At 48.9% G+C, this 23,022-nt stretch overlaps 6 protein-coding genes across 6 annotated transcripts; 3 read left to right on the top strand and 3 right to left on the bottom strand.

The window, feature by feature from the left end:
• Positions 1-442: 442 nt before the first annotated feature.
• On the bottom strand, positions 443-2,823 carry F5891DRAFT_1013263 (uncharacterized protein). Its single transcript, XM_041360780.1, has 8 exons — positions 2,441-2,823; positions 2,273-2,381; positions 1,815-2,224; positions 1,455-1,766; positions 1,023-1,404; positions 941-974; positions 747-892; positions 443-697 (listed from the first exon to the last, which is right to left on the bottom strand). The coding sequence occupies exons 1-8, from the start codon at positions 2,777-2,779 to the stop codon at positions 504-506; spliced, it is 1,926 nt and encodes a 641-aa protein (XP_041229736.1). The 5' UTR covers positions 2,780-2,823; the 3' UTR covers positions 443-503.
• Positions 2,824-3,105: 282 nt separating this feature from the next.
• On the bottom strand, positions 3,106-5,605 carry F5891DRAFT_1275784 (L-lysine 6-monooxygenase (NADPH-requiring)-domain-containing protein). The gene is made up of 6 exons (XM_041370215.1): positions 5,125-5,605; positions 4,972-5,072; positions 4,633-4,919; positions 4,143-4,576; positions 3,589-4,090; positions 3,106-3,536 (listed from the first exon to the last, which is right to left on the bottom strand). The coding sequence occupies exons 1-6, from the start codon at positions 5,236-5,238 to the stop codon at positions 3,355-3,357; spliced, it is 1,620 nt and encodes a 539-aa protein (XP_041229735.1). The 5' UTR covers positions 5,239-5,605; the 3' UTR covers positions 3,106-3,354.
• Positions 5,606-9,626: 4,021 nt separating this feature from the next.
• Positions 9,627-14,087, top strand: F5891DRAFT_1013253 (uncharacterized protein). The gene is made up of 7 exons (XM_041360779.1): positions 9,627-10,816; positions 10,882-12,175; positions 12,233-12,590; positions 12,643-12,868; positions 13,046-13,260; positions 13,326-13,376; positions 13,430-14,087. The coding sequence occupies exons 1-7, from the start codon at positions 9,770-9,772 to the stop codon at positions 13,731-13,733; spliced, it is 3,495 nt and encodes a 1,164-aa protein (XP_041229734.1). The 5' UTR covers positions 9,627-9,769; the 3' UTR covers positions 13,734-14,087.
• A 598-nt stretch (positions 14,088-14,685) lies between these two features.
• Positions 14,686-16,656, top strand: F5891DRAFT_945706 (uncharacterized protein; the record flags this gene model as incomplete). The annotated part of the gene is made up of 4 exons (XM_041374630.1): positions 14,686-15,063; positions 15,123-15,139; positions 15,202-16,308; positions 16,365-16,656. The coding sequence occupies 4 exons, from the start codon at positions 14,686-14,688 to the stop codon at positions 16,654-16,656; spliced, it is 1,794 nt and encodes a 597-aa protein (XP_041229733.1).
• Positions 16,657-17,832: 1,176 nt separating this feature from the next.
• Positions 17,833-19,732, bottom strand: F5891DRAFT_1013249 (uncharacterized protein). The gene is made up of 6 exons (XM_041360778.1): positions 19,685-19,732; positions 19,620-19,636; positions 19,415-19,571; positions 19,116-19,358; positions 18,207-19,064; positions 17,833-18,109 (listed from the first exon to the last, which is right to left on the bottom strand). The coding sequence occupies exons 1-6, from the start codon at positions 19,718-19,720 to the stop codon at positions 17,960-17,962; spliced, it is 1,461 nt and encodes a 486-aa protein (XP_041229732.1). The 5' UTR covers positions 19,721-19,732; the 3' UTR covers positions 17,833-17,959.
• Positions 19,733-20,223: 491 nt separating this feature from the next.
• Positions 20,224-22,178, top strand: F5891DRAFT_33229 (uncharacterized protein). Its single transcript, XM_041371371.1, has 3 exons — positions 20,224-20,407; positions 20,464-20,528; positions 20,578-22,178. The coding sequence occupies exons 2-3, from the start codon at positions 20,513-20,515 to the stop codon at positions 22,131-22,133; spliced, it is 1,572 nt and encodes a 523-aa protein (XP_041229731.1). The 5' UTR covers positions 20,224-20,407; positions 20,464-20,512; the 3' UTR covers positions 22,134-22,178.
• Positions 22,179-23,022: the final 844 nt, after the last annotated feature.

Genomic DNA, 23,022 nt, shown 5'->3' with positions numbered 1-23,022 from the left:
ACAGTTGGACGTTCAAGGCCCTTGTCAGATGTTGGCAATGAATCAGCATCACGGAATGGGCTTATCAAGCATCAGTACTTCACAACGCCCATGTTTTTTAATAACGGTTCATGTCGATCTGGCGGATGAATTTATCTATTCGCGTCTGCTGAACAAACATCGTTTCTAAACTTTGGTGACGAGCACGTCCAGGGCGATTCCGAATTGCCATTAGCTCCTTATGGTCTGATTGTTCCAATGTTTGACTGTTCTTGACTTCGCAAGGTCAACCATAGTATAATACGAAGCGTATGCCGATTCTTGATGTCGTTATCCTGTTGCCGTATCACATCCGGTTCTCTCGGGGTGGTTTCGGGTAGGCTTTCTGCGCTGGTACAGTGCAGCCTTGTTATACTTCAATGATTGGCGAGCGGAAAGAAACGTATACGATACACATATGGTGATCCTTATAGTAAATAATACAGATGCGAATTAATAAAGATAGTATAACAAGACAACTGTCCTCAGGACCCTCGCTTTGCATATTCTGGACATTGCTCTTTCATGAATTTCTCAAGCTTCACTGCGTTCCTATGGTATATCGATGTTTCGGGGTTGTACAGCTTGCAATTATCGACCACTAGTTGAACATCGTCAAGAAAGAATTTCAGTGAGGAGTACTGATTCGTGTCCAATTTGTGTTCCATCGTGCTGAAATCTGATGGAGATGTCAATGCAAAATATATGACAGAGGATTTGATACAGACCCATAGGTCTCTTGATGACACCGTAGTAATCTGGGACCTCATCGGCGTTGACTGGGTTTAAGAAAGCCCAGGCTAGGGGATGGGCTTTAAGATCGGACAGGAACCGCTGCATTTGTGTGTGCTCGGCACTTTTCCCGGAACGCGTGCTGCAAGAAATTACATACAACCCACTCAGACCGCAAAAGGCAACCCACCTGTGTTCCATGCCGGGCGTCCAACCGCTCTCTCCTACAACAAATTGGAGGTGCCAACTCACTTAAAAAAACGATGACGTACTTAGCCCTGGAACCTCCTTAGGATCCACTGTGATTCCTTCCAGACCACCTTCTTGGAATTGTGAAAGACCCTGATATACGATGTGCGACTTCGACATCTCGCGGATCTTGGTGAGGATTGCCTCTCGTTGCTGAGAGATGATGTTGACTTTATCAAGATAGTTGACCTTGCGCAACATGGTGCATTGCATGATCGTCCCGCCTTCGTAGTCCTTGATGTACCCTGCCCACACGGAGCGATCAAGTGTGATCTCTTTCGAAAACCCTTGCTTCTTGAAGAATACTACTGCAAAATTGTCGGCGTAGGTGAGGAAGTGCATCACATCGGGGTATGTACGTTTGATGTGTTGTTTGAAGTTGTCCATGAGCATGCCACCGTATCCCTGTCATAGAAGCTGCAGTCGTATACATGATGGACGAGGCCATTGCCTACCTTCACTTGGTCCACGGATGCAGTAGCAAAGAAGACGATCTCCGCAAAGCCACGGTGTGGAAAAGGCCTATAGCAAATACCACCTACGACCTTATAACCACGTTTGATGATCGCGAGTGATTTCGAGTTGTGGTCATAGACTAGACGCGCAATGTACTCGCGCGGCATCATAGGCAACTGTGTTTGGAACAAGGTCTTTAGACCAGTGAGAATCACTGTAGAGCGCGGCTGTCGGTCGTTCTCCACTGCAGTTATCTCAATAACTCCCTTGCGCAGCTCCACGAAAGCAGCTTTTTCGGGCTTGTGAGTAGGCTTGACAGGATAAGCGTCAGTTAAGCGAGAAATAGTAATAAAACTTACTACAGCAGATGATGCTGGCCCCGTGTCTACCGTAACTCCAGTCGCAAGGCGTGTGAGTTGACCCTCGTCCATCTTATCTTCGACCTTTACTTTAAGATCCGAGCTGCGACCATTTGCAACGCCATTCTTCTCTGGCCTTTTGTCTCCCATGGGAGCGGTCTGCGCTTTTGACTTCATACTGGAGGTCTTCTTCCCACTTCTGTGCGTCACAGTCTTTCTAGAGGTCGTTCCTGTGGCCGCTGCATTTGAATCTGCAACTTGGGCGGCTAAAGGCTTATCGTCGTCATCATCATCGTCATCTTCATCGCTGAGTGAAGAGGAGGACAGTCGTCTACGTTTTGAAGGTGGAGGCTCGTCACTGAGTACGGAAGAATCCGGGGACATTGGTCGATCAACTGGGGAAGATTGTGCTGAAAATTTTGAGGAGGTCGCAGGGAGGATAGATGTAAATGACGTACGGATGGAAGGAGACGTTACGCTAACCATAGAGATGGACGTCTTCATTTGTTGCCTGAGGGAGTCGATGTCTTCATCTGTATAATTGAAATCAAGTTGCCTGTCTGCTTCCTGACACAGTGCGCGTGCTGTGACTCAGCGTGCATATAATGACGTGAGAGAAGACGTACTTGAAGAAGTTCATCAATACGAATTGCAAGACGCGCTCTACGAGAAAATTCCTCCCGTCCCAAGGCTGCTAATTGACTACCGTGATCTGCTACATCGTGGCCACATATACATGTTTCGAGGTATGCGGGGCCATCCTCTTCGTCTGAGCCGTATTGTGTCAGGTCGCCAAGTAGAGACTTTTGGTGGATATCATCATCTAGAACCACCTCGACGCTTGCTGGGGGTCGCAAACCAGGACAAGAATCACAGGCGGTACAGGAAGAGTGCCGGGCTATCCTGAGTGCAAGTGCAAGGTCATTGTGATTAGCTTCAGATAAACAAGGATAAGACAGTCTCATGGGAGCAAAAGCTAGAATTTCTATGTGGGGTTGCGTGCGAGCCAATGTAGAAAAGTATGAAGTAGCCATTTCCAAAAGCGGCGTGCCCCTGAAGTTATACATGCAATTGGAGAAAAAGTATCAGGCATTATCAAGGCTATCGATCTTTAAAAACTCGTATTTTAAGTCGCCATGTTGATGAACACACTAGATGAGGGCTGCCATATCGCGTCATGTCAATGATGGACTCCAATATTCCATCACTTGTGTCCACACGATATCCACATCCACTCGATGCGCAAGACATAATTTTATGACGAGTCCTTGCAGCAGCGACCATCAGATGGCCATGCACGTGTCGCGTGGTTCTGTTGGACGATCGATAATCTACTACTAGTACATACAATTGGTATATAGTACAAGAATTCTAACACGGGCCGTGCAGCAACTTGAACGACTCGAAGTATCGCTACAGTAACATTCAACACATACTGCATCAGGGGTTCCGGCCACCAATCATAAATGTCTTATCCCAAAGCAACTGTTATTATAAAAACCCAAACCTGTATCCTGCAAATCGCAGGTCTTCAAATTCTCTAATAATTTGAACACAAGTCTTCCACCACCTCTCCAGCCCTAATCCCCACCACACTCAATAGCGTCTCTGTTATTCCATGCGTTTCCTCTGCACAACCTTGCAAGTAGATCTTTGGAATCGATTCATGACTAGCTGTCTGTAGTGGAAGAAGTCTATGACTTCGCGAGATATAGATTGTATCTGTCATACTGGTGAGAAAAATGTTCAGTTACTCATTCTGTAGATAGCGTACCAGAATCTTTGGTCTCCGTAGATGTATGTTGTGTATGTATCTTCTCTCCGTTGATGCCCGTGACCGATGCCCGTGAATGACCGTTTATTCCGTTCGTGGCCGCTTTAAACGCGCCATTCTTCCCGTTTATGGTCGCTCTAAAGTCGCGCTCCACAGAGAGGCGCGTGTTATCTGAAGTAGCGCACAGACCGAAATGCTTGCCTAAGCCGGATGATTTCAAGAGGTTCAGCCACGAGTTTCGCTCGTAGCCAGTAGCGCAGACAATGGCGTCATATGTCGCCTCAGAGAAAACTTGTGTGAGGGTATTCTGCAGAAGAACCGAGAATGTATGTGTATCTGTTTCTGTTTCTGTGGAGGTTTGCGAAGGATGTGTGCTAATCTCCGCTGACGCCAGGTTACTATAAGTTACGATGGTGATATGTGCATCGGTCGCGGCCAGTGCGTTTTTCTTGCGTCTAGCGATGTCACTGTCTACACGTTGGTCGTACATGACGTTGAAGAGCTATTGTCGCATCCTTGAATCGCAATAAATTAGCAAAAGACATGCAACTCACTGAGTCAAGCGTAATCGGATTTACTACCCCGTAATTTGTGCCCTCGTAGTCCGCCATCACTCTTCTTCGAGAATCACTTGGCAGGTCATACATAACATCCACAAATTCTGGATTGTATACCTGGTTCGAAAAGGGGCCACCATCGCTCGATTTCAATGAGCCACCACGAATGATGAGGTGGAGGTCGTGTGCTTGGCCGGTACTATTGCCCATGCTAGTTAGCCGCGACTGAAGGTCGAGCAGTACTTCCACTGCAGACTGCCCAGCACCGACGACCGCGATTTTAAGTGGCCGAGTGATGGTCTTCATTGTGTCCAACATCGGTTCTACAGAAGACAGGTACGCAGAGCTGTGAATGATGCGAGGATGAGGTGAGATGCTCTGAATACACCGCGGGACCCGTGGTGAGCCTCCTGGCGAGATGATTAGATTTTCTGAACAATCCTCAGTCAATTCCTGCATGGCAACATTGCAATGAATTGATGCTGACTTGCACGACGAATGATGGTTTCTCCAGTGGTAAGCACGATGCTATGGACCAGCACGGTGCCTTCACCCCCTTCTTCGATTGCAATGACGTTTTCGCCATACGCGACCTTGATGCCTTGACCTTGCACGTACCGCGCGACATGGGCAAGGTAATCGGAGTATTCCTTCCGCGTCGGGGTCATGCAATTCCTGTTGATGAACTCCACCAGACGGTTCTGGGAGTGCAAGTATGCAACGAAGGTGATAGGAGATTGTGGCGATCTCAAGGTCGCCAAATCTTTCAGGAAACTTGTGTTTCTCCCTCAGTTCCAAGATGCGATCGACATGAAATTGTACTTGCCTGATCTGCATACGGGTACCTGGGAGAAGCATACCCGGATGCCATCTGAATTCATGATGTCGCTCAATGAAGAGAGATTTGTTTACGGATATCGGGCAGGTCTGGGATGCCGATGAGTTCCAGATATGGTACTGGTACATCGGATTGACGTACCTCTCTTGGTTGTTCTAGTAGCGCACCAGCAGCAGCAAGATTTGCCGGGCCAAATCCAAGGCCAATGACATCGTACACGACCGCTGTTTGTGCTTCAAATATTAATGATACCATAGTGGTGAATGCTGATCTGAGGGTTTAGTCGGAAACTTGACTACAAATGATGGCGTATCAATACGTGGACGAGTGCAGTCGATGTCGGATGGAGATCGGGAATCGTTGTATGGGGTATCATGGTTTTATAGTATCTAGAATCCGGATTGCGACGGCGACCGCTCGAAACCTAGCTATGATATTGGTGTATCATGATAAGTCAAACTAAAAGCATCAATGCTAGTTTGTAATGCTTCCGGAACAAAAACACCACCATGACAGTCAGCCAATGAAAATTGATTAGTTTAATGAACCCTAGCCATGATATTGGTGTCCATCTGACTCTATCATGATAACTCGAACCAAAAGCATCAATACTAGGATATGCATTGATCAATGCCCCCGGAACAACACCATAGTCAGCCAATGAGACGTCTAGGTACCGGCGGCCCCCGTGCAAAGCTTGTTCGGCTCAACGTTGTCGGAGTTTTATTACCTCAGAGGGGAGAGAAGGACATAAGTAGCTGGCACAGACATTGACAGGTGGGAGAGGGGTGAGATGGGAGGGCCAAACTGTCGGTCACGCCTAGATGGGTAACTCTAGCGGGGGCTGCGCAGTCATTCACTCTAAAGTCTCTACTAAAAACAAGGAGCAAAAGAGTTTCAATGGCTGCAATGAAGATAGCAGCCTTCTGCGAGGTTTCTAAGGCCGTGACAGACCCGCGCTACCATCACATGTTGTGTGCACATACATGATAACGGTCCCTTATTTGGTATACTGTATCAAACATTCAACAGGTAGACATTAGACGTCAACGGATGGTGCCGAATTCAGTCGCCAATAAGCATTTCTGAATCATCATAAATAGTAGACCCAAGACGCCGAAAGGTGGCACACCAATAGGAAATACGCAATTTGCATTTGATGTCATTAGAGCGGTCATTCACATCCGTGTCGTACGAAGCATGATTGATTGATCCACTATTGCGACATCCTAGTCATCGGATTCTAGAACAAGTCCTTAGACGCCGGGCTCCAAAACATTGATTCAGCACGTTCATAAACATTGCCTAGCAAAAACAAACTCACTTCAATTGACCAGGACTTGCGTTGTTACTTCTAGAAAATTACGTGCAAACGCAGTGATTTAATTTCGGGCTGGCGGAGTGTTGTTATTAAATCTCGATGGTTTGGTCTGACTCGGGGCAAACATTGATTCCCGACTTGAGTGCTTGAGCTTGGAGCCGATTTCCCCTTTGCATCGCAAGCGGAATCGGATCTGAGCAAGGAGAGTCAATCTCAGCACTAGCTAGTCGACACTATGCTCGCAGCCAGGATTCGCCACAGAGTGTATCCCGTTACAATTTGACGTCGACTTCTGATAGAATCGACGTTGTGAGCAGCGAGGAGCGCGGGCGCATGTGCTGGCATCCGTCCTGAAGTGTAAACTACCCTTGAACTGAATACCTATTTTGAATGTACTCACAAGATACTAATCCATGGTTGAAGTTTGACGACGTTAACGAAGAATTGGCAATTGGACTGCTCGCTGGCTTCACGTATGAGTCACGTATGGGTGTGAGTGTTCGACAACCATTGGTCACCGGAGTTTCATTGACCATAAACTTTTCGCCGACACAGTGATGATTCTATAGTCGTATGATTCTTATTTACCTCCAAGAGGCAATAGTGCCAGTACATACCGTACCATGAAGTGTTTTTCGGGTGTTCTTGCTCCAATCAGGCGGATGCGTTTCCAAGGTGAGTGAGTGGTTTGGGAGTTTTTGCATCGCATGGCATCTCTAACGGGATCTTCCGGATCATGCAGGACTGCTGGATGATATCAAAGACGGTTTATCAGTCTGCTACTGACTGGGTAGTAGAAGTTTGGAATTCCAAATCAAGAGGCACTAAGAACGCTTGTGGCACGGGTCTGTTAGGGGGGTGGGTAACTTGCTTTATCGCAAAAGAGAGACGAAAAGGCTCACTAGTGGACTTTCAGGGACATGCATGAAGCATGGGCCCCCATCGATCGGAAAACGAAAGGAGATCGTTGATAGGCACTGATGACGATGTTTGGCTCAAGGGTGTGCGTTACGAGATGGTATTACCCTCATCAATAGTCACAGCATTCGCAGCTGGCTGGAATGATGAAGTTAAGCAGTGGTCGAGACTTAGGCAGTCAGCGTGCCTGGACTTAAGCGTCGCGTCATACCAGTAGGTGCTTGCGGGACCGTTTTTGTCTCGCGAGAAAAGTAATTATTCCCTCTCACGAAGTGTGGAGCAAGCGAGGGTCTCGAACGCCGACAGTCAGGCACCTTTGTGTTACCGCGAGAAGATATTACCGTTTCCGTCGTTTCTGCCTGCACGCCTTACTTGACCCCTTTCGCAAGATGGCGTGTTTTGCATGCAATGTTGCTGCATTGCATTATTTTAAGGGTCATCCTGCTGTGTTCGCTATAGCCCTTGTATTTTTCTACATGGTTATAGTTGGCCTCATGGACCACGTCAAGTCATGTTCAAGTTCGAAGTGTCACGGTGTGGCTCAGGTGATCGCCTGGACCCAGGCAGTGACATTTGACGGTGCGAATATCAACATTTGTGTCAGTGGGACGTGGATGCCTTTTGCTTGATCTTACCTCCAGGGTGCTTGTTACGTTCATTACAGGTGCCGCATCCAACGCCTTGGTATGCCTGGGACAGGTTAACACTTATTTCCACGCGCTCGCTTTGGCTCTGATTCGGAGATAGCATCTGGGTTCCAGCGCTTGGCCCATCAGCCTACTAGTAGTGTGGTTCTTTCAGACATGCATTCACCTCTTATAACCACATTAAATGCTGATCCTGTCTGGTTTGCTCATATGCCTTCGTGCCATGTGGATGACCTAAGTATGATGTTGCCTTCACTCTTCGCGCTGCTGCTAAGTGCCTCGGCTGCCTCCAATCCTCGGCACGCGTCAAGAAAGAGATGGAGGTGACTGACAGCTGACATTGCAGTGCAGCTAAATAGGGAACGTGGAATGGGCCGGGCAAACGTGAGATACTACTTGTAACTCAAGGCAACCTCGATGGCTCGGGAATACAAAATGCGTTGGGCGGACTGACAGGGCAGGCCGCAGGTTAAAGCCGACGAGATTCTACATGAACAGGATTGTATGGATGGCGTTGACCAAAAGGCCATTCCGTGTATGTCTGAGGGAAATTGGGAGAAGCTGGAGTCTGGGTTGCTGTAAAAGGTACTGAACATGGCTCTTACCGGGAAATGCCAGCCGGACACCAGGAATGAGTAGCGACGCATAGATCGTGGAATTTCCAAGTGTATCTGCATCCGGGGAAATGAATCAAATAAATCAATTGACCGATCGAGGGAGTCGGTGACTGGCGGCTCGCTGCGGCTGCGATACCCAATTGCACACTGTACATACTCTCAAAACCAGTAGACCATATGCATGAAGTTAACAGTAAACAGGGACCCTGTCGAAGAAGTTCGTTCTGGTGTAAAAATTAAAATGAATAGTTGTTCTGTTAAAATAACAGGGATCCGGCCTGATTGCATCTCGATTGATTCAGGATTATTTTCAATATGTTCCGAGCCGAGGGAGCACTAGTGCGGGGCCGACTCGGCGATGCACTGCGAGGTCACGTCGGCAATTCAGTTTGGATAAGTTCGCCTCGTACTAGACACCAGTCTAAGGGCTGGGCAGGGCGGCGAATAGTTCTCCCAGGGCACATGTCTTGGCGGGATAGTAAAACGATGTCAAAATTTTCAACAGTTGCCCAAGACAACTATACGTAGTACGTACGTACTGGAAAAATGCTCATAGCTGTAGTCATAGCAGAAAAACAATGTGCTGGGAACAATGTGTGGCACTTCGAAAGCTGTGGTCGTAACCCAACGACGATGTATAACCGCAAGTGGAAGAAATGTCGGAACCAAAGCTTGTCATTTGATAATGTGCGTCGAGAAAGAAGACGAAAATTTTGAGGTGGCATCCGATTTTAAGGCAGGAGACGGTGAACGAGAGAATGGCGCTAGCTATAGGCGGATCATCTCATATGAATAAATTTAATTTCCGCGACTTGTTCCGCGAATTTGGTTGACCACAGCCAAGCCACAACTAAGAACTGCACAAATGTCAACTACATATGGAGTCCAACTTGCAAGAGCTCGAGCTTATTTTCAGGCGAGTTTTGTTCAACACCTGTGGAACAAACAGGCTGTGTTATTCACTGGTAACTGAACAACTATTTAGGCTCCGGATAATTGTCATGGGAAGTGACGAAATAATAGCCGCAACGGTTGGTAGCCTCGTGTATACGACGACAGAGTAGCAAGAAAAAAGATTCCACGGATGCAAATACACGATCACATGACATTGTTGAGTGTGGAACAAAGCGGTATTCTCACGGTCGAGAAAGCGGCCCATAAACGCACTGCTGTAAATTAATTGTCATTGATTTCTTTCCAAACCTTTGTTCCTCCCCAACGTTGATTACAGTGACGACGCCATCAGCAGCGACGAAGACGACGAAAACCACACAACAGTGACGATGACGGCGCTCGTCTCGACGTCTGTCCCACAGTACATAGCTTCTGTACAAAAACCCAGAAATAGAGCACGCGACCAGAGCGTCTCTCCAATATCCCCAGGGTGTTGTGCAACCCATTATCAAACTCCCCCAAAGCTCAGGGTGTCATCTGAGCACCTGTCACCAATGTTGACACCGTCTCCTCTTAGACGACGACCATTATTTCCAGCAGATGCCCAACGTAAAGCAGATGGACTGGCTCAGGAGCAGGATCACGATGACAGCGATATCTTCTTACAATCTCCATTCAAATCGCCCCCTCTAGTGCACCGTCTATACCCCATTTCACATCCTAAACCAATCAAACCAATCATGTTAGATGACGATGAAGCGACCCTTTTTCTCTCTTCTTCATCCGCTGTATCTTCCCCTTTCTTTCATCACGCGTCCACTCAGCCACTACTCACACCAGTCAAGGATTCCCACCGTGCTGTACTAGCTGCAAAGCAACTCAATTCGCAGCCTGCACATCGTGTGGGCGTTGGTACCAAGCGCAAATCGGCGCAATCCGGCGGTGGCGACTTCTCTACGCCTTTGCGTCCTGTCTCATCAGCCACGTGCACCCCTCTCAATATCTCTGCTCCGAAACCCGACCCTTCATCTGGTATCGCCTTCCACCGTCTTGCACCTTTGCCAGCACCTCGCTTTACCCCCCAGCCAAAGAGTAAAGCTGACACCGACGCATTTCTCAAGAGACAGGCAGAAACAATGAAGCGGCTGCGCATTCGAGATCTTGATGACTCAGATGAGGACTGGGGTATCATAGATCGGGATTCCGACGGAGAACCTGTACAAAGACTACCTGCGCTTCGCAAATGCAAATCCCGGTCTATTAGCCCGAAAAAATCTTTCCTTATCAACGCTGCGCTAGTGCCACAGAAAGGTAGCTCAAAGGATGAGGTCACTGAAGCTATCTCTCCAGGAGGGCATATCATTAAGCGTCGGGCACGTTCGAGGCCCGTTTCCATTGAACTCCTCGAGAGTGTGAACCACTCACCATCACCCAAGGTTAGAAGCTACACCGATATCGGTATTTATATATATTTCATTGTGCTGACAAAACTTTACTCTAGGCTGAATATTCCAATACGAAGCTACCCCATGTGCCGATAACATTTCCTTCTGTATCTCGCGATCGCAATCGACCCACTTCCTTTGTTGGTTCACCCTCTCCTGTACCACGAAGACGACTCACAGGGTCCAGCGGTCCTAATCCCTTCCTTTCTCACCCACCCTCCCGTCTTAATTTGCATTCTCAACCTCGCCCCCGTCCTTTCGCCCGAATTGCATCCAATAGTTCGGCTACTCACTTCTTCGGACCATCAATCCCTCAATCCGTGCAGTGTTCACGCAAGCGAACTAATTCTTCCGTCGACCCTACTCTGGATCTGTGCACGCAGTCCCGTCTCAGTCCGTCGAATCGACATAGCTATGCTGGTCCAAACTCGACTGGTGTCTCCGTTGCCCCAATGTCATGGACGCTGCGGTCGGGTTTAGACACACCCTCGCCAAACTCTTCGCCTCTGAATGACGGTCCAGGCACGGTCTACTCAGATGACGAGGAAATGTTATTTGAAGGCCCAACTGAATCCTCGTTCGTGTTTAGCATCACAGAGGGAACCCCTTCTCCGCGATCACAGAAAGGCAAGGAAGGATTGCTACCCTCCAAGTATAAGCCACGCGACTCTGGCATCGTCCTCAGTGACGACGAGTCGATTCCCGCGCGAAATTCGGCGTTAAGCAGGAGTTCGAGCTCTATTTACTCTGATAATGATAACGGTGATGATCTGGTTACACCTGGAGTCGTGCCTGGTGCACTTTCCGGTTGGCCAAGGATCTCGGGCGTTGACGACGCGCATCTTCATTCATTCAATCAATCCCATCCATATCAATATTTTAATCATGACGAAGACGACGTCGACGCATTCATCTTACGTACCTTAGAGGCAGGTGGGAAGCCTTCTGCAACCGAGGGCAAGAAACCACCCGGAACGCCTGTAAAGAAGCTCAAGAGCCACTTTGGGCTCGACGGTGAGCGACCATGGCAGAGTGCTGTTGCATCGAAGATTGGGTTTTCATTTGATGGTGTGGAGGGGGGGAAGGGAAATGCGAAGAAGCCACGGAAGAGTTTGCCTGCTGCGTTTCCTCTCCCGCTTGTGAAAGGAAACACTATGACGACCAAGACTGGTGGATCGGATACCGAAGAGGACGAGGAAACTATAAGTCCCAGTTCGAGGAAGCAGTACAAGGGTCTTGGACTTGGCCGTCCTGCTGGGAGGTGGCTTATGCGCCGCAGCAGCAGTGGGGCGTTCTCGAGTGGGGAAAGCACAGGTGGCACGCCCACACGGCGAAACATTAATCTCAAAGGTGCGTCCGGCTCCGCGTTCATTTACGATCGGTCGTCTCATTGTATTTCATGGTTAGACTGGCCAATACCTGCAGCTCGTACTTTAACCGTGGACACCACGGGCTCACGCTCGAGTTCGAATAGCTCCATGATCTCACTGAACTCCCCAACGATCGCGCGGCATCTGCCCTCAAAAACATCTGCCACTCATTCGCATTCTCCGCTTGGACCACGGTCACGGAAGATGTCTGTTATCGAGCACGTGAGGAACGTCTCGGACGCTGGTCGCTTCGAGAAGGAGTTCGTTGAGGTCGAGCAGGTTGGGAGTGGGGAGTTTGGAAAGGTCATCAAAGTGCGCGCTAAGATTGGGCGCGGGTTTGAGGACACGGTGTGGGCTGTCAAACGATCTAAGCCATTTGAAGGTCCTCGGCATCGGTGAGCTGTTCTGTCATTCGCACATTTTGTTTACCTTGACATATGATGACAGCCTGCGACTACGAGAGGAAGTGGATATATTGGCACATCTATCTGCGCGGGGCGCTCATTCGAACGTACTGACGTACGTGGACAGTTGGGAGCAAGACGACGCGCTTTTCATACGCACAGAGCTCTGTGAGCTTGGTAATTTTGCGAGATTCTTGTGGGAGTACGGGCGGGCCTTTCCGCGCCTGGACGAGGCGCGGGTGTGGAAGATAATGGTGGATTTGAGTAACGTGAGTACCTGCGGGCCAGCGGAAAAACTTTTTTGGGTCCCTTCTTTTTCTTCCGTTATACATGCATATCTTCACTTAGTCCGCTCATCTTCTCTGAGAAGAAGTTGTTGTTCATGGTCTATCATCCACTTTCCGTCTTGTCATGTCTTTTCTTGGATATTGACCTCGTGCCTGCAGGGTCTGCGTTTCATCCACGAAGCAGGGATCATCCATCTAGACCTCAAGCCGGCAAATATCTTCCTCACTCGCGAAGGCCGATTCAAGATCGGGGATTTTGGAATGGCCTCGGTGTGGCCCCGACCTGGGGGCGCATTCGAACGCGAGGGGGATAAGGTTTACCTCGCGCGGGAAGTTCTACAAGGAACATACGGCAAGGCTGCCGATATTTTCAGGTATGTTGAGCCGTGGATATGGACGTGAGCATAGAGTGGACCCTGATTCTTTAATGATCCTGCAGTCTTGGGATGACGATGCTAGAAACGGCCACCAATATCGTTGTGCCTGATCAGTGAGTTGACATGTGGTTTTTCCTTTTGGAAAGTAGTGATGGTTTGTTTGTAGGGGAGATGGATGGCACAGACTACGGCAGGAGGATTTCAGCCAGATGGATCTGGACGGGAGCCCGGAGCTATTTGCATTGATCAAGAGCATGATGCGGACTGATCCTGCTAGACGTGTTGATGTGCACGGTGTTTGCGCTCATACTGTTGTAAGCCGAGCTCGCGCGGCTATGGAACGCACATACGAGGAAGCCAAACGGGATGGTACCTCGCTGTTTGCTGCATCCCCACTTGCAGGTGTTTCTAATACGTTCTTGGAGGAGATCCTTGGCCGTGACTATGACGACATGGACCTGAGCCCATGAAAAACGCGACGGAATGGAAGAAAATCCTCAAAATGTGAAATTTTGGTTGTACGTTTCTTGGGACATTGTTTGCCAGTATAACATATTAGGTTGCGATCGACGCAACTCATCGAGCACCCCCGCCTTACACTCACCACACGATATCTATGACCTACCTCACGTCCTCCATCCATCCATATATTGATATACCTACCACGCACATGATCTGTCTGACCACATTCTAGGGCTCGAATGTGAATTGGTACTAAGGGATTTGTTATACATAGCGATAAAGCGTAACCCATACATAGTTCGTAATATTAAGATTTTATGCGCAATATGATAGTGCTAGTAGTTGGCTCCGACGGGGATCAGATAGCTAGTTTGATTTAAGAAGTAGGACCCTAGCCATAGGGTTCATCCGCGGAAAGAGAAGTTATTTTATGATAGAAGAAGGGGTGGCGATATCCCGAGTATGCTATGGTGGCTCTAGGCCTGTCCGGAGAGTACAGTAGTTCTTTGGATCTGCGTGTTGCATCATGTTGCCATTGATGAGAATCTGAAGATCACTAAGAGTTTCAAGGGAGGGGTCGAATAAATTGACGATTCCATTCTTCTCTTCTTCACCACTCTGACACGTTAACCGCAGTTCGTTCGTTTGTTCATCGCTCTTTCTTTACTTCGTCCGTTCGTCATCGTCGTCCCTGAAGCAGTAACCCTGGACTGACAGTTTATTTTGACATAGTGACCCCAGACCTATCGACCTAGCAACGTTCCACAGCCACGAACTGCAACTTTTTTTTATTTTCTTCCAACCATAGTAAGGCAAGTTCATTCAAATCCAACTACTGGTGCTTACTTACCTTTAAAATTCCATTAGATTATCTGTTCAAAAGCTTTATGGGACATTCAAGTTCACGGCTCAAATCGATAAAAGTTTGTTTGTGTCAACGAAGATCGTAAACTCTATAATATGGACCCTGGCTTTATTGCCAAGCCTCACTCTCGTTTCTCTCCCTCCCACACCAATCCTCTTTCCGCGTTATATCGCGTCGATCTCTTTCCTACTCCTTCTCACAGTTACTTCCTCCCAAACCAAATGGACCAAAGCTCAAGGTATACCACTGGAACTACCTGTATCCCTTCATTGTTCCCTCCAGGCGTAGACCCAAATACCGTCGACTTCAGAACTTTCTTTCCTTATATTCCAAACGAGGTCAAGCATAGAAAGCGTACATCTCGTACACAGCTCAAGGTCCTAGAAGATATATTTCGTAAAGATACAAAACCAAATGCTGCCCTGCGTAAAAAGTTAGCAGCAGAACTCGATATGCTTCCACGTGCGGTCCAGGTGCGTTCTAAACGTCAATTCATCGCGTCCTCACTGCTAATCTCGCGTGCTACCGAAAGGTGTGGTTTCAAAACAGGTATGTTGCGCTCTCTTCTCATTCGCTTTTCTAATTCAACTTATTCATTCATTCTCTCTTAGGCGTGCAAAGGACAAGGCTCTTCGTAAAAGAGTTCAGGACTCGACTCAGCAGGATTCTCCTTCGGCTCACTCTCCTCAAAAGTCTCAGTCCTCCAGGGACACCTCTCCCAATGACTCTTCCAATTCTTCCACCCCCACGGAAAAACCCACGCACCCTGCAGAAGACGATCAACCACCCTCACCAGAGCCACACACAGTGGAGCGATCACCAACAGCTGAAAGTCCTCTTACGAAGTTTTCCTTTACTCTTCCTGCGCCTCCTACAGAAGCTTGGCACAGTAACCCAGCCACTCCTGCCGAAATTCCCCCTCATGTTCGCCATTTGCCAGCGGACTTGACTTGGCAGGACAATAATGATCTTCTGAACACACGTAGAGGGTCGCTGCCAATCACCATGTCCACGCCAAGTACAGACGCCAACCAGCCGTCTTCCCACTTCCCGGATAGACGCAAGTCTATGGACGTCAGTCTCCTTAGGCTCATGCATCATCCGTTCGCACGCGTTGCAAAGGAGAAGAATGACGCGATCTTTCTCAGGCCGCCCATATCTCCTGCAGGGTCGGGTCAGTCCATGGCCCGTTCACCGTCCGGCCTCGGTGGGCCAAGCATACGTGCAACAAGTTACAGCTCTTCTGCTTCCTACAGCCCTTACACCCGCCCTTCTTTGGCTCATAGAGCGTCAGAGCCCCATGTCTTCACGCCTACTCGCTCCTCCCTTGTACCGGAGATTCGTCCACCATTTCCGTCCTCGCACGTGCCACGCCGGCTCTCGGACAACCGCTTTACAATGAGCTCTAGAGCGCTCCCGTCGCCTATTCCTGGACCCCTGCCAAAGCCTGATTTCCAGTTTGGCGCTCCGACTTCTGGGTCCCCTCCACATGTCTCACCGGATGCAGAATCTCCCGGGAACATGCACGCATGGGCGTTTCCTCGCAACGAGGCAGATCAGGACACGGAGGATTCGTACAGTTCTACTGGATTATCTAGATTCGGCTCGATTGCTAGCATCTGTGGGAGCGACACCAGCGCAACCAGTGCAATTTATTCGGACGTCAGCAGTTGTGTTGGCGTCGATCACTTTGATTCTAATGGCAGGAGAGGGTCTTGGTATGCTGCGCTTTTATGATCGATACGTTCGTTCGCTGATGTTTTTTACGTTACAGTGCATCCAACCTCGAAACGCGTATGTCCGGTTTGAACATGCGGTCCAGCCAAGGATCGCTCAATGAGGCTCACTTAAACGCCGCGTCTTCATTTTCCTACCAACACAGGGAGCACCTGTTATCACAGGAACCAGGGTACTCTTCCCCGGCTTCCACTGTTTCACCCGGCGGAAGTCCACACCCTGGATACAACAAGGACCCTGGCCCTTCGGGTCTGCGAACGAGTGAGGTTTCGTTTGGTTACAATCCTGTAATTAGTCATTTTACCTCAACGTTTCTGATGAGATGCTGATGTGTGGCTACGCAGCTCCCACCTGAAACTAGCGCCAACACCTATCTAAGTCCTACGGAGCCCGCCACAGCAAGCCGCAGGCCCAGTATACCCACCATCCAAGAAGGAGTGCCGCACAATCATATTCAGAACAACATCGAACACAGCTCCTCATATCCCACGCCCGTAGACACGACGGCCCCGTCCAACGCATATCATTTCGGCCCAGAGTCCAACCAATACTCCCATACAGGAAACTATCCACCATTTCCGCGGGATAGCACGTTTCCTCCCACGGAGAACTCATACGCCCAACCTGGGTTGCAGTACCCAGCAGAGAGCAGTTTTGCATTGAGCTCTGCTCCGTCTGCCAATATTGGAATCGGTGGCAGTATGAGCTCGTATGTGCCGCCTCCGGCTGAATACACATTTGCTGTACCTCCTTCAAATAGCGTGGGGCATGGTGGGGAGCGGTTTGGTGCGTATAGCTGAGGCGGCCGTCGACTTTCCTGGACCGCTGTCCATATCTTACCATTCTCATCGTTCGTCCGTCTGGAATTCGCATGTACCATAATTTACTACTGCCTTTGCTCGCTGCTATTATTCCGTGGTCGCTGCAAATTAATTCGGTCGTGGTCTCATGGGTTTTTTCGAACCTGTCGTTTCGTTGTGCCTTATGTCCATCACTTTATTTACTTTTACTTTTTTCAATACTCATACTGATGCACTCAGCACTTGCACTGCCAGCATGTCCCTTTCGTCCCGTTGTCCATCACCCTGTCACTCGTTCGTTAGCTACTCCCCTCTGCTCGTCGTTATCTGGTCATGCTTGCTGTTCTCTGTTTTGTGTCGTCCATCATAGTCCATAGTCTTGTCTTGCCTTTATTTTTTTTAGTTTCTTATCTCCATCTCCATCTCTTTTTTTTGCTCATCCAACACCATCTTTATCCCATCATATTTTCGTCTCGTGCGATTTTGCTCGGGTTTCTGGCTCTACTTAAATTAATGTACTTAGTTTAATCCCTTTGTGAATTCAGTCGCAGCCATCTTGGTGCAATATGTCTTGGGGGATCGACAGGGTCGCGTCGTGTACAGGGGTAGGCCAGGCGATGGCCGCCGTGGCTAGTTTCAGATTACGGAGAAGTTGAAACGAAGACAGGTAGAGACCTGGACGAGACTCTTGAGCCTGTACCCCAATCTTAGAGAAATACTGATATTCGGTTTAAGCAGTGGCCTATCGGACGAAACCCATAAACATATGATGATCAAATCAATTACAGTAAGATGGCAAGATATCGAACGGCCCATAAACCGCAGAACTTGGTTAGAGCTTTGTCCCAGGCGGTCCAGGAAACGAAGGTGTCATCATCGATATCGGAGGGTAAAAGATAGTCTGATTGCCGGATGGACCTGAAGGCGGTTCTCCACCTCTCCCTGTCACCTGTGCATTCCTGTCCATCATCAAACGGTGAAGCTGCGCCCAAAAAATCATTAGAATGATGCCGCATGATGCAGATTGAAATGGAGATAAAATGAATTGATAAGATAACAAGATTGCAAGCGCAACGTACTTGCAGTCGTATGCCGTGAACGGCGTATTTGAGAGAGCCAAGTTCTTCATTCAGACGCATGCTCTCATTCGTGAGCGCGATGTCGTTTCGACGCGCTAAGGAATCGACGGATGTGGATACGGCGGCTATGGAGTCACGTAAGCTACTCAGCGAGCCCTCGAGGGAGGTACTGAGATTAAGAGGTGCAACAGGCGTTAATGGCAGTGTGCGTTGAGACGAGTGTGGATCTACGATTCCGCTGAACGATCGGCGCGATCGGGGATGATTATGGGATTCTTGGAATGCATGTTCGTGTGGGAGTGGGAAGTAGGGTGCGAGCGCGTCGATGTCGTTATGGGACGTGAGTTCTCCGTGATCTGCGGAGAAAGATGGTTGAGCTTGATTGGTAGTGGTTCTGGAGGAAGAAGAAGAAGAAGAAGGACCGGGAGGTGCCGAGAACAGGTGATCGAAGGCGTTGATGGATGAGGAAGTGATTGGTGGGGTTTGGCTTTGAATGTGTGACCGGTACCATGGACCGAGGACATTTGTGAAGGTTTGGATGTCTCTTCGCATCGTCTGGACGACGGATTCGAGTGCGTAGACTTTTTGTCTGAGAGCGGCATTTTCCGTGTTTAGTGATGATAGTTGAGCACTGTTGATAGAAAAGAATCCTTTGATAGCTTCGTATGGGCAGGAGAGAGCGTGTTCGTCAGAGAGCTGATGTCGGGGACCAGTCCAGGAACAGCCGTTGTTAGCCTGCGTGCATGGAATTTCATAGTCGAGACAGGTGGCAGCGTGCGCTTGTGATTGTGACCTCGGGAACTCCTCGAAGCAGAAACTGCACATTGCAGACTTGGAAGGACACTCCGAGTTGTGAGTCTATCCACGCTTGGGTGAGTAGATTAATAATCAATTGTCATAGACACGAACACTGAGATCGCTGTACTTGATGGTCGTGCCACACCCGTCGCACTGCGTCGAGCGGTACACGCAAGCGTCTTTATGCTTACCAACGTCCTTCCGAAGGATGAGCTTGTCGCATTGCTCTTCCGAACATGGAATCTCAACGTATAGGCAGGTGTCCTTGACATGAGCGGATAATAATTGTCTTTGAAATGTCTGCGTGCATCCGGATACTCGGTTAGGGCATTCGATGATGAGTTCATCGACAAGCTGAGGTTGTTATGTCAGTATTTTTCCTGTACTGTGCTAGTACGGACTTCACTCACGTGTTTCACAATTGGATTCGCTGGCGATAGATCGTCAAGTGAAAGCGAGGAGCGGTCGATGGGACATTGCGGGGAGTGTTGTACGGCTACTGCGATACAGTCATGACAGAATGTGTGCAAGCACGTCCGGGCGGTCGTAGGATTTGTGAATGGGGCACTACACGAAGTTGTGTTACAAGAGTTTTAATACAGGTAGTGAGCTTACTGGCAGATGCAGCAGATCTAAACAGAGATTGTGAGAATGAATTGATGTAACGTGGATCGACGCACCAGATTACTATTCGGCTGTTCTACGTAGTCCATCATGGAGATAAATCGGATCAATTAAGTAATGACTTGGAGTCAGGAGAAAATGTTTGGCTTTGTTAGGAATGGGAGCTGTTGCCAAATAGACAACCACAACAACCCTTGAGCACCCACACTTGTCCTTATCGCGTCCACAGTGCACACACACTCACACACACAGGACTGGCAGCAAGTACAAAAAGCAGTACAGGTTCTAGGTTCTACTCCACATGGAAGTAGACCGTAGGAGGTGGGACCGGGAAAGATGACTGTTCCGGAAAGTCTATGTCGATTCAGTCATTTACATTAAGGTGCGTTCAACTCTTAAGTCTGTCCACAAAATTTGACCTCTGGATCCCAAGACTCCAACGTGCACCGTCATCTGGCGGTTCTGTCTTGCTATACGGTACCAAGCAGCAGCCCATGTGGGCTAGTAGTGTTTGATGTCATGCACAGCAGCCTCGCGGCCTTGAAGCAGATGAGCGCCAGCAATGTTTGATGTCAGCATGCGCAGTAGTCTCGTGACTTTGAAGCAGATGGAAGCCAATTCATTCTTTAACCGCGCATTCCACCATCACTCAGCAGGCTTTTCATAGTCCCGAGATCGTGACAATAGAATATCTATCTCACAATTCTACATTGCGTGTCACTCGATAACTTGGCCATCTCGCGACCTTTTTTTATATAGAAAGTCTGGTTTAAACCGTCGTACGTTGTTCCTTGAGACTCGCCAATATGATATTTAACCCTACTCTCAAACGCAGCTAGTATCTAGTTTCATTCCAGTACACAGTCGTGTCACGACTATCGTAAATGAATCAGGATTATTGTCAGCATTTCTATCCTATCCCTCTCTTACTCTCTAATCCCATTAGCAGTCCTGTCATCGCTTGAAAGAACTTGGGCGAGGCTGTCTCAAGTCGCTGTCCATGGCGCAGAATATGACTCCCGTGAACGACAGCCCCACCCGAAATGTTTGGAAGGGACTCGGGTGGACCTTCTCGACTACATCTACAGGTTGCTAGACAACCGAGGGCAAAGTCGATTCATCTGGCTACATGGTACTGCTGGAGTTGGAAAGTCTGCCGTTGCGTTCACTGTAGCTGAAAGGATGAGAAGTCTAAAAGTGACAGAGGAGACGAATGAAGAAAAGCGGCTCGCAGGAACATTCTTTTTCTCACAAAAACACACCGAACGCTGCACGACCGCATATTTTTTTGCGACACTTGTCTATCAGCTTGCTAGCAATTTTCCCAGCATCCGGGCGGGTGTGAGCAAATCGATCCGCGACAATCCCGCTCTCTTAGATCCCAGCAAGTCTCTCCGCGTCCAGGTGGAGACGCTCTTTCTCCAACCACTCCGTGGGCTTCACCTCAGATTGCGTGGGTGTCAGCCTTTGACTTTTATTGTTGATGCCCTTGATGAGTGCACATCCGAATTTGAGCTTGCCGATCTCATCCTTTCCCTTGCACGGGTTCTTCATGAGCCTGATCTGCCCGCGATCCACATTCTTCTCACAAGTCGCTCGGAATTACATATATGTAGAACCATGGAAAATGAAGAAGTGCGGTCGTTGGTGTGCGAGATACCAGCGACCATCTCTGGAAAGGGCATTGGTAGCATCATCTCATTGGACAGCGCTAATGTCGACAATGACATCTATATCTTCTTGCGGCATTCCTTCGGACAGCTGGGGAGTCGCCATCTTGACTTTCCTCAACCATCGACTGAACAACTTGAGCGACTTGCAAGCCGGGCGGGCGGACGTTTCATTGTAGCGTCTACGATGATGAAGTTTATCGACAATGAAGACAATGATCCCTACGATCAGCTGATGCTGATGCTCGAGCTAACAAGCGAGCTGCTACCGGGAACAGATGTGTTCAAGTTTTACGATTGTATCCTCTCTACGTGTGCCGACCCTAAGCGGGCATATCTGCAATTGTCTGTCGTTGCTGCTCTCACAGATCCTCTGCCTCTCTCGCAAATCTCGACACTGCTTGGCCCCAGTTTGGGCAAGGATGTCGAGACGACTCTGATGCAGTTGCGGTCTGTCATGGATATCCCTGCAGACAGCACTCTCCCCGTGAATATCTATCATTCCTCCATTCGCGACTATGTTTCAGATACCTTAAATTACAGCCTCTGTCAAGTACACGATATGCCATCACCTCACTGCCTACTCGTCCATTCCTCTTTCCGCTTGATGATGAAAGGCATTCCAAAAAATGCTGCACTTCTTGATGCCCTCTCGCAATTGGAGGAGCAGAGCTGCGCTATGGAACGCGAGTGCCCCCATGTACTAAAGCACTCATTGGCCTTCCTCATTCAACCGCCGGAGCCACTGTCAGTCCTTAGCGCTATTTTATGGCTTTGGGGAGATCGCAGTTCACATTCACAATCTTGGCTAGAGACTGTAGAGGGTCGCAACTAGCTGCTGTGGATTGAAGCTGGGAAAAACTGGCTGCTGAACTAAAGACAAAAAAATAATGACGAGTAGGGAAAGACTGGCTACTGCACGGGATTAGGAAAGAAATACTGGTCGGAAGCGAGGAAGACTGGCTTCAGGATCAAGACGACCAGCAAACCTGGGTGCAGGCCCCGGGCAAGCAAGCCTGGGTGCAGATCTCAGGCGGGCGAAGGTGGATGAAGACCCCGAGTGGGCGAGACTGGCTTCAGACTCCGGGTGTAAAAGACTGACTACAAACTCAAGACGGGCGACAGTGGCTCCATACCCCAGGCGAGCAATTCTGGCTCCATACCAGGGACGGTAGAGATTGGCTGCAGACCCCATGTGGGCGAGACTGGCTGCAGACACCGACCTTGGTGGAGTGGCGGCAGATGTGCGGTGACAAATGGCTCATACCTCTCATGCATCGATAAGAACGATCGAGACGTTCAGTACTTTATAGACGTTGAGGCAGTATGAAACAGGCGATGATGTGAATGGGATCTGCTTATACTTGGGAGCTATTAGAATCTGCCAAAGTTGACAGGAGGAAGTGAGTTCGGAGCGAATTTCGGAAGGAACGACAAACATGGATCCTTGACTTTGCCAGCGTTCAATACGGTAGTGTCACATGCGCTTTAGAGTGTGATTAGTGTTTTCCCGTCGTCCTTATTAGCTGTGGGCTGGGGGTGTATTCGGTGCCTTTGCCCCAATTCTTCAGAGGTTCTCGATGCTTGCACCTTCAAGAATATTAATATTGATCATGATGCCGACTTCCACGGCACCCAAGCTTCGCCTTCCTCTCCTGGACGTGTTCATTCATGCCTTCAGTCGGGTGACTGATGAATGCACAACCTGGTAGTAGTTCTAGTCC

The sequence above is a fragment of the Suillus fuscotomentosus genome (assembly GCF_016647785.1).
Source record: "Suillus fuscotomentosus strain FC203 chromosome Unknown F5891scaffold_10, whole genome shotgun sequence".
NCBI lineage: Eukaryota > Fungi > Basidiomycota > Agaricomycetes > Boletales > Suillaceae > Suillus > Suillus fuscotomentosus.
This window is presented reverse-complemented; position numbering and strand designations above follow the sequence as displayed.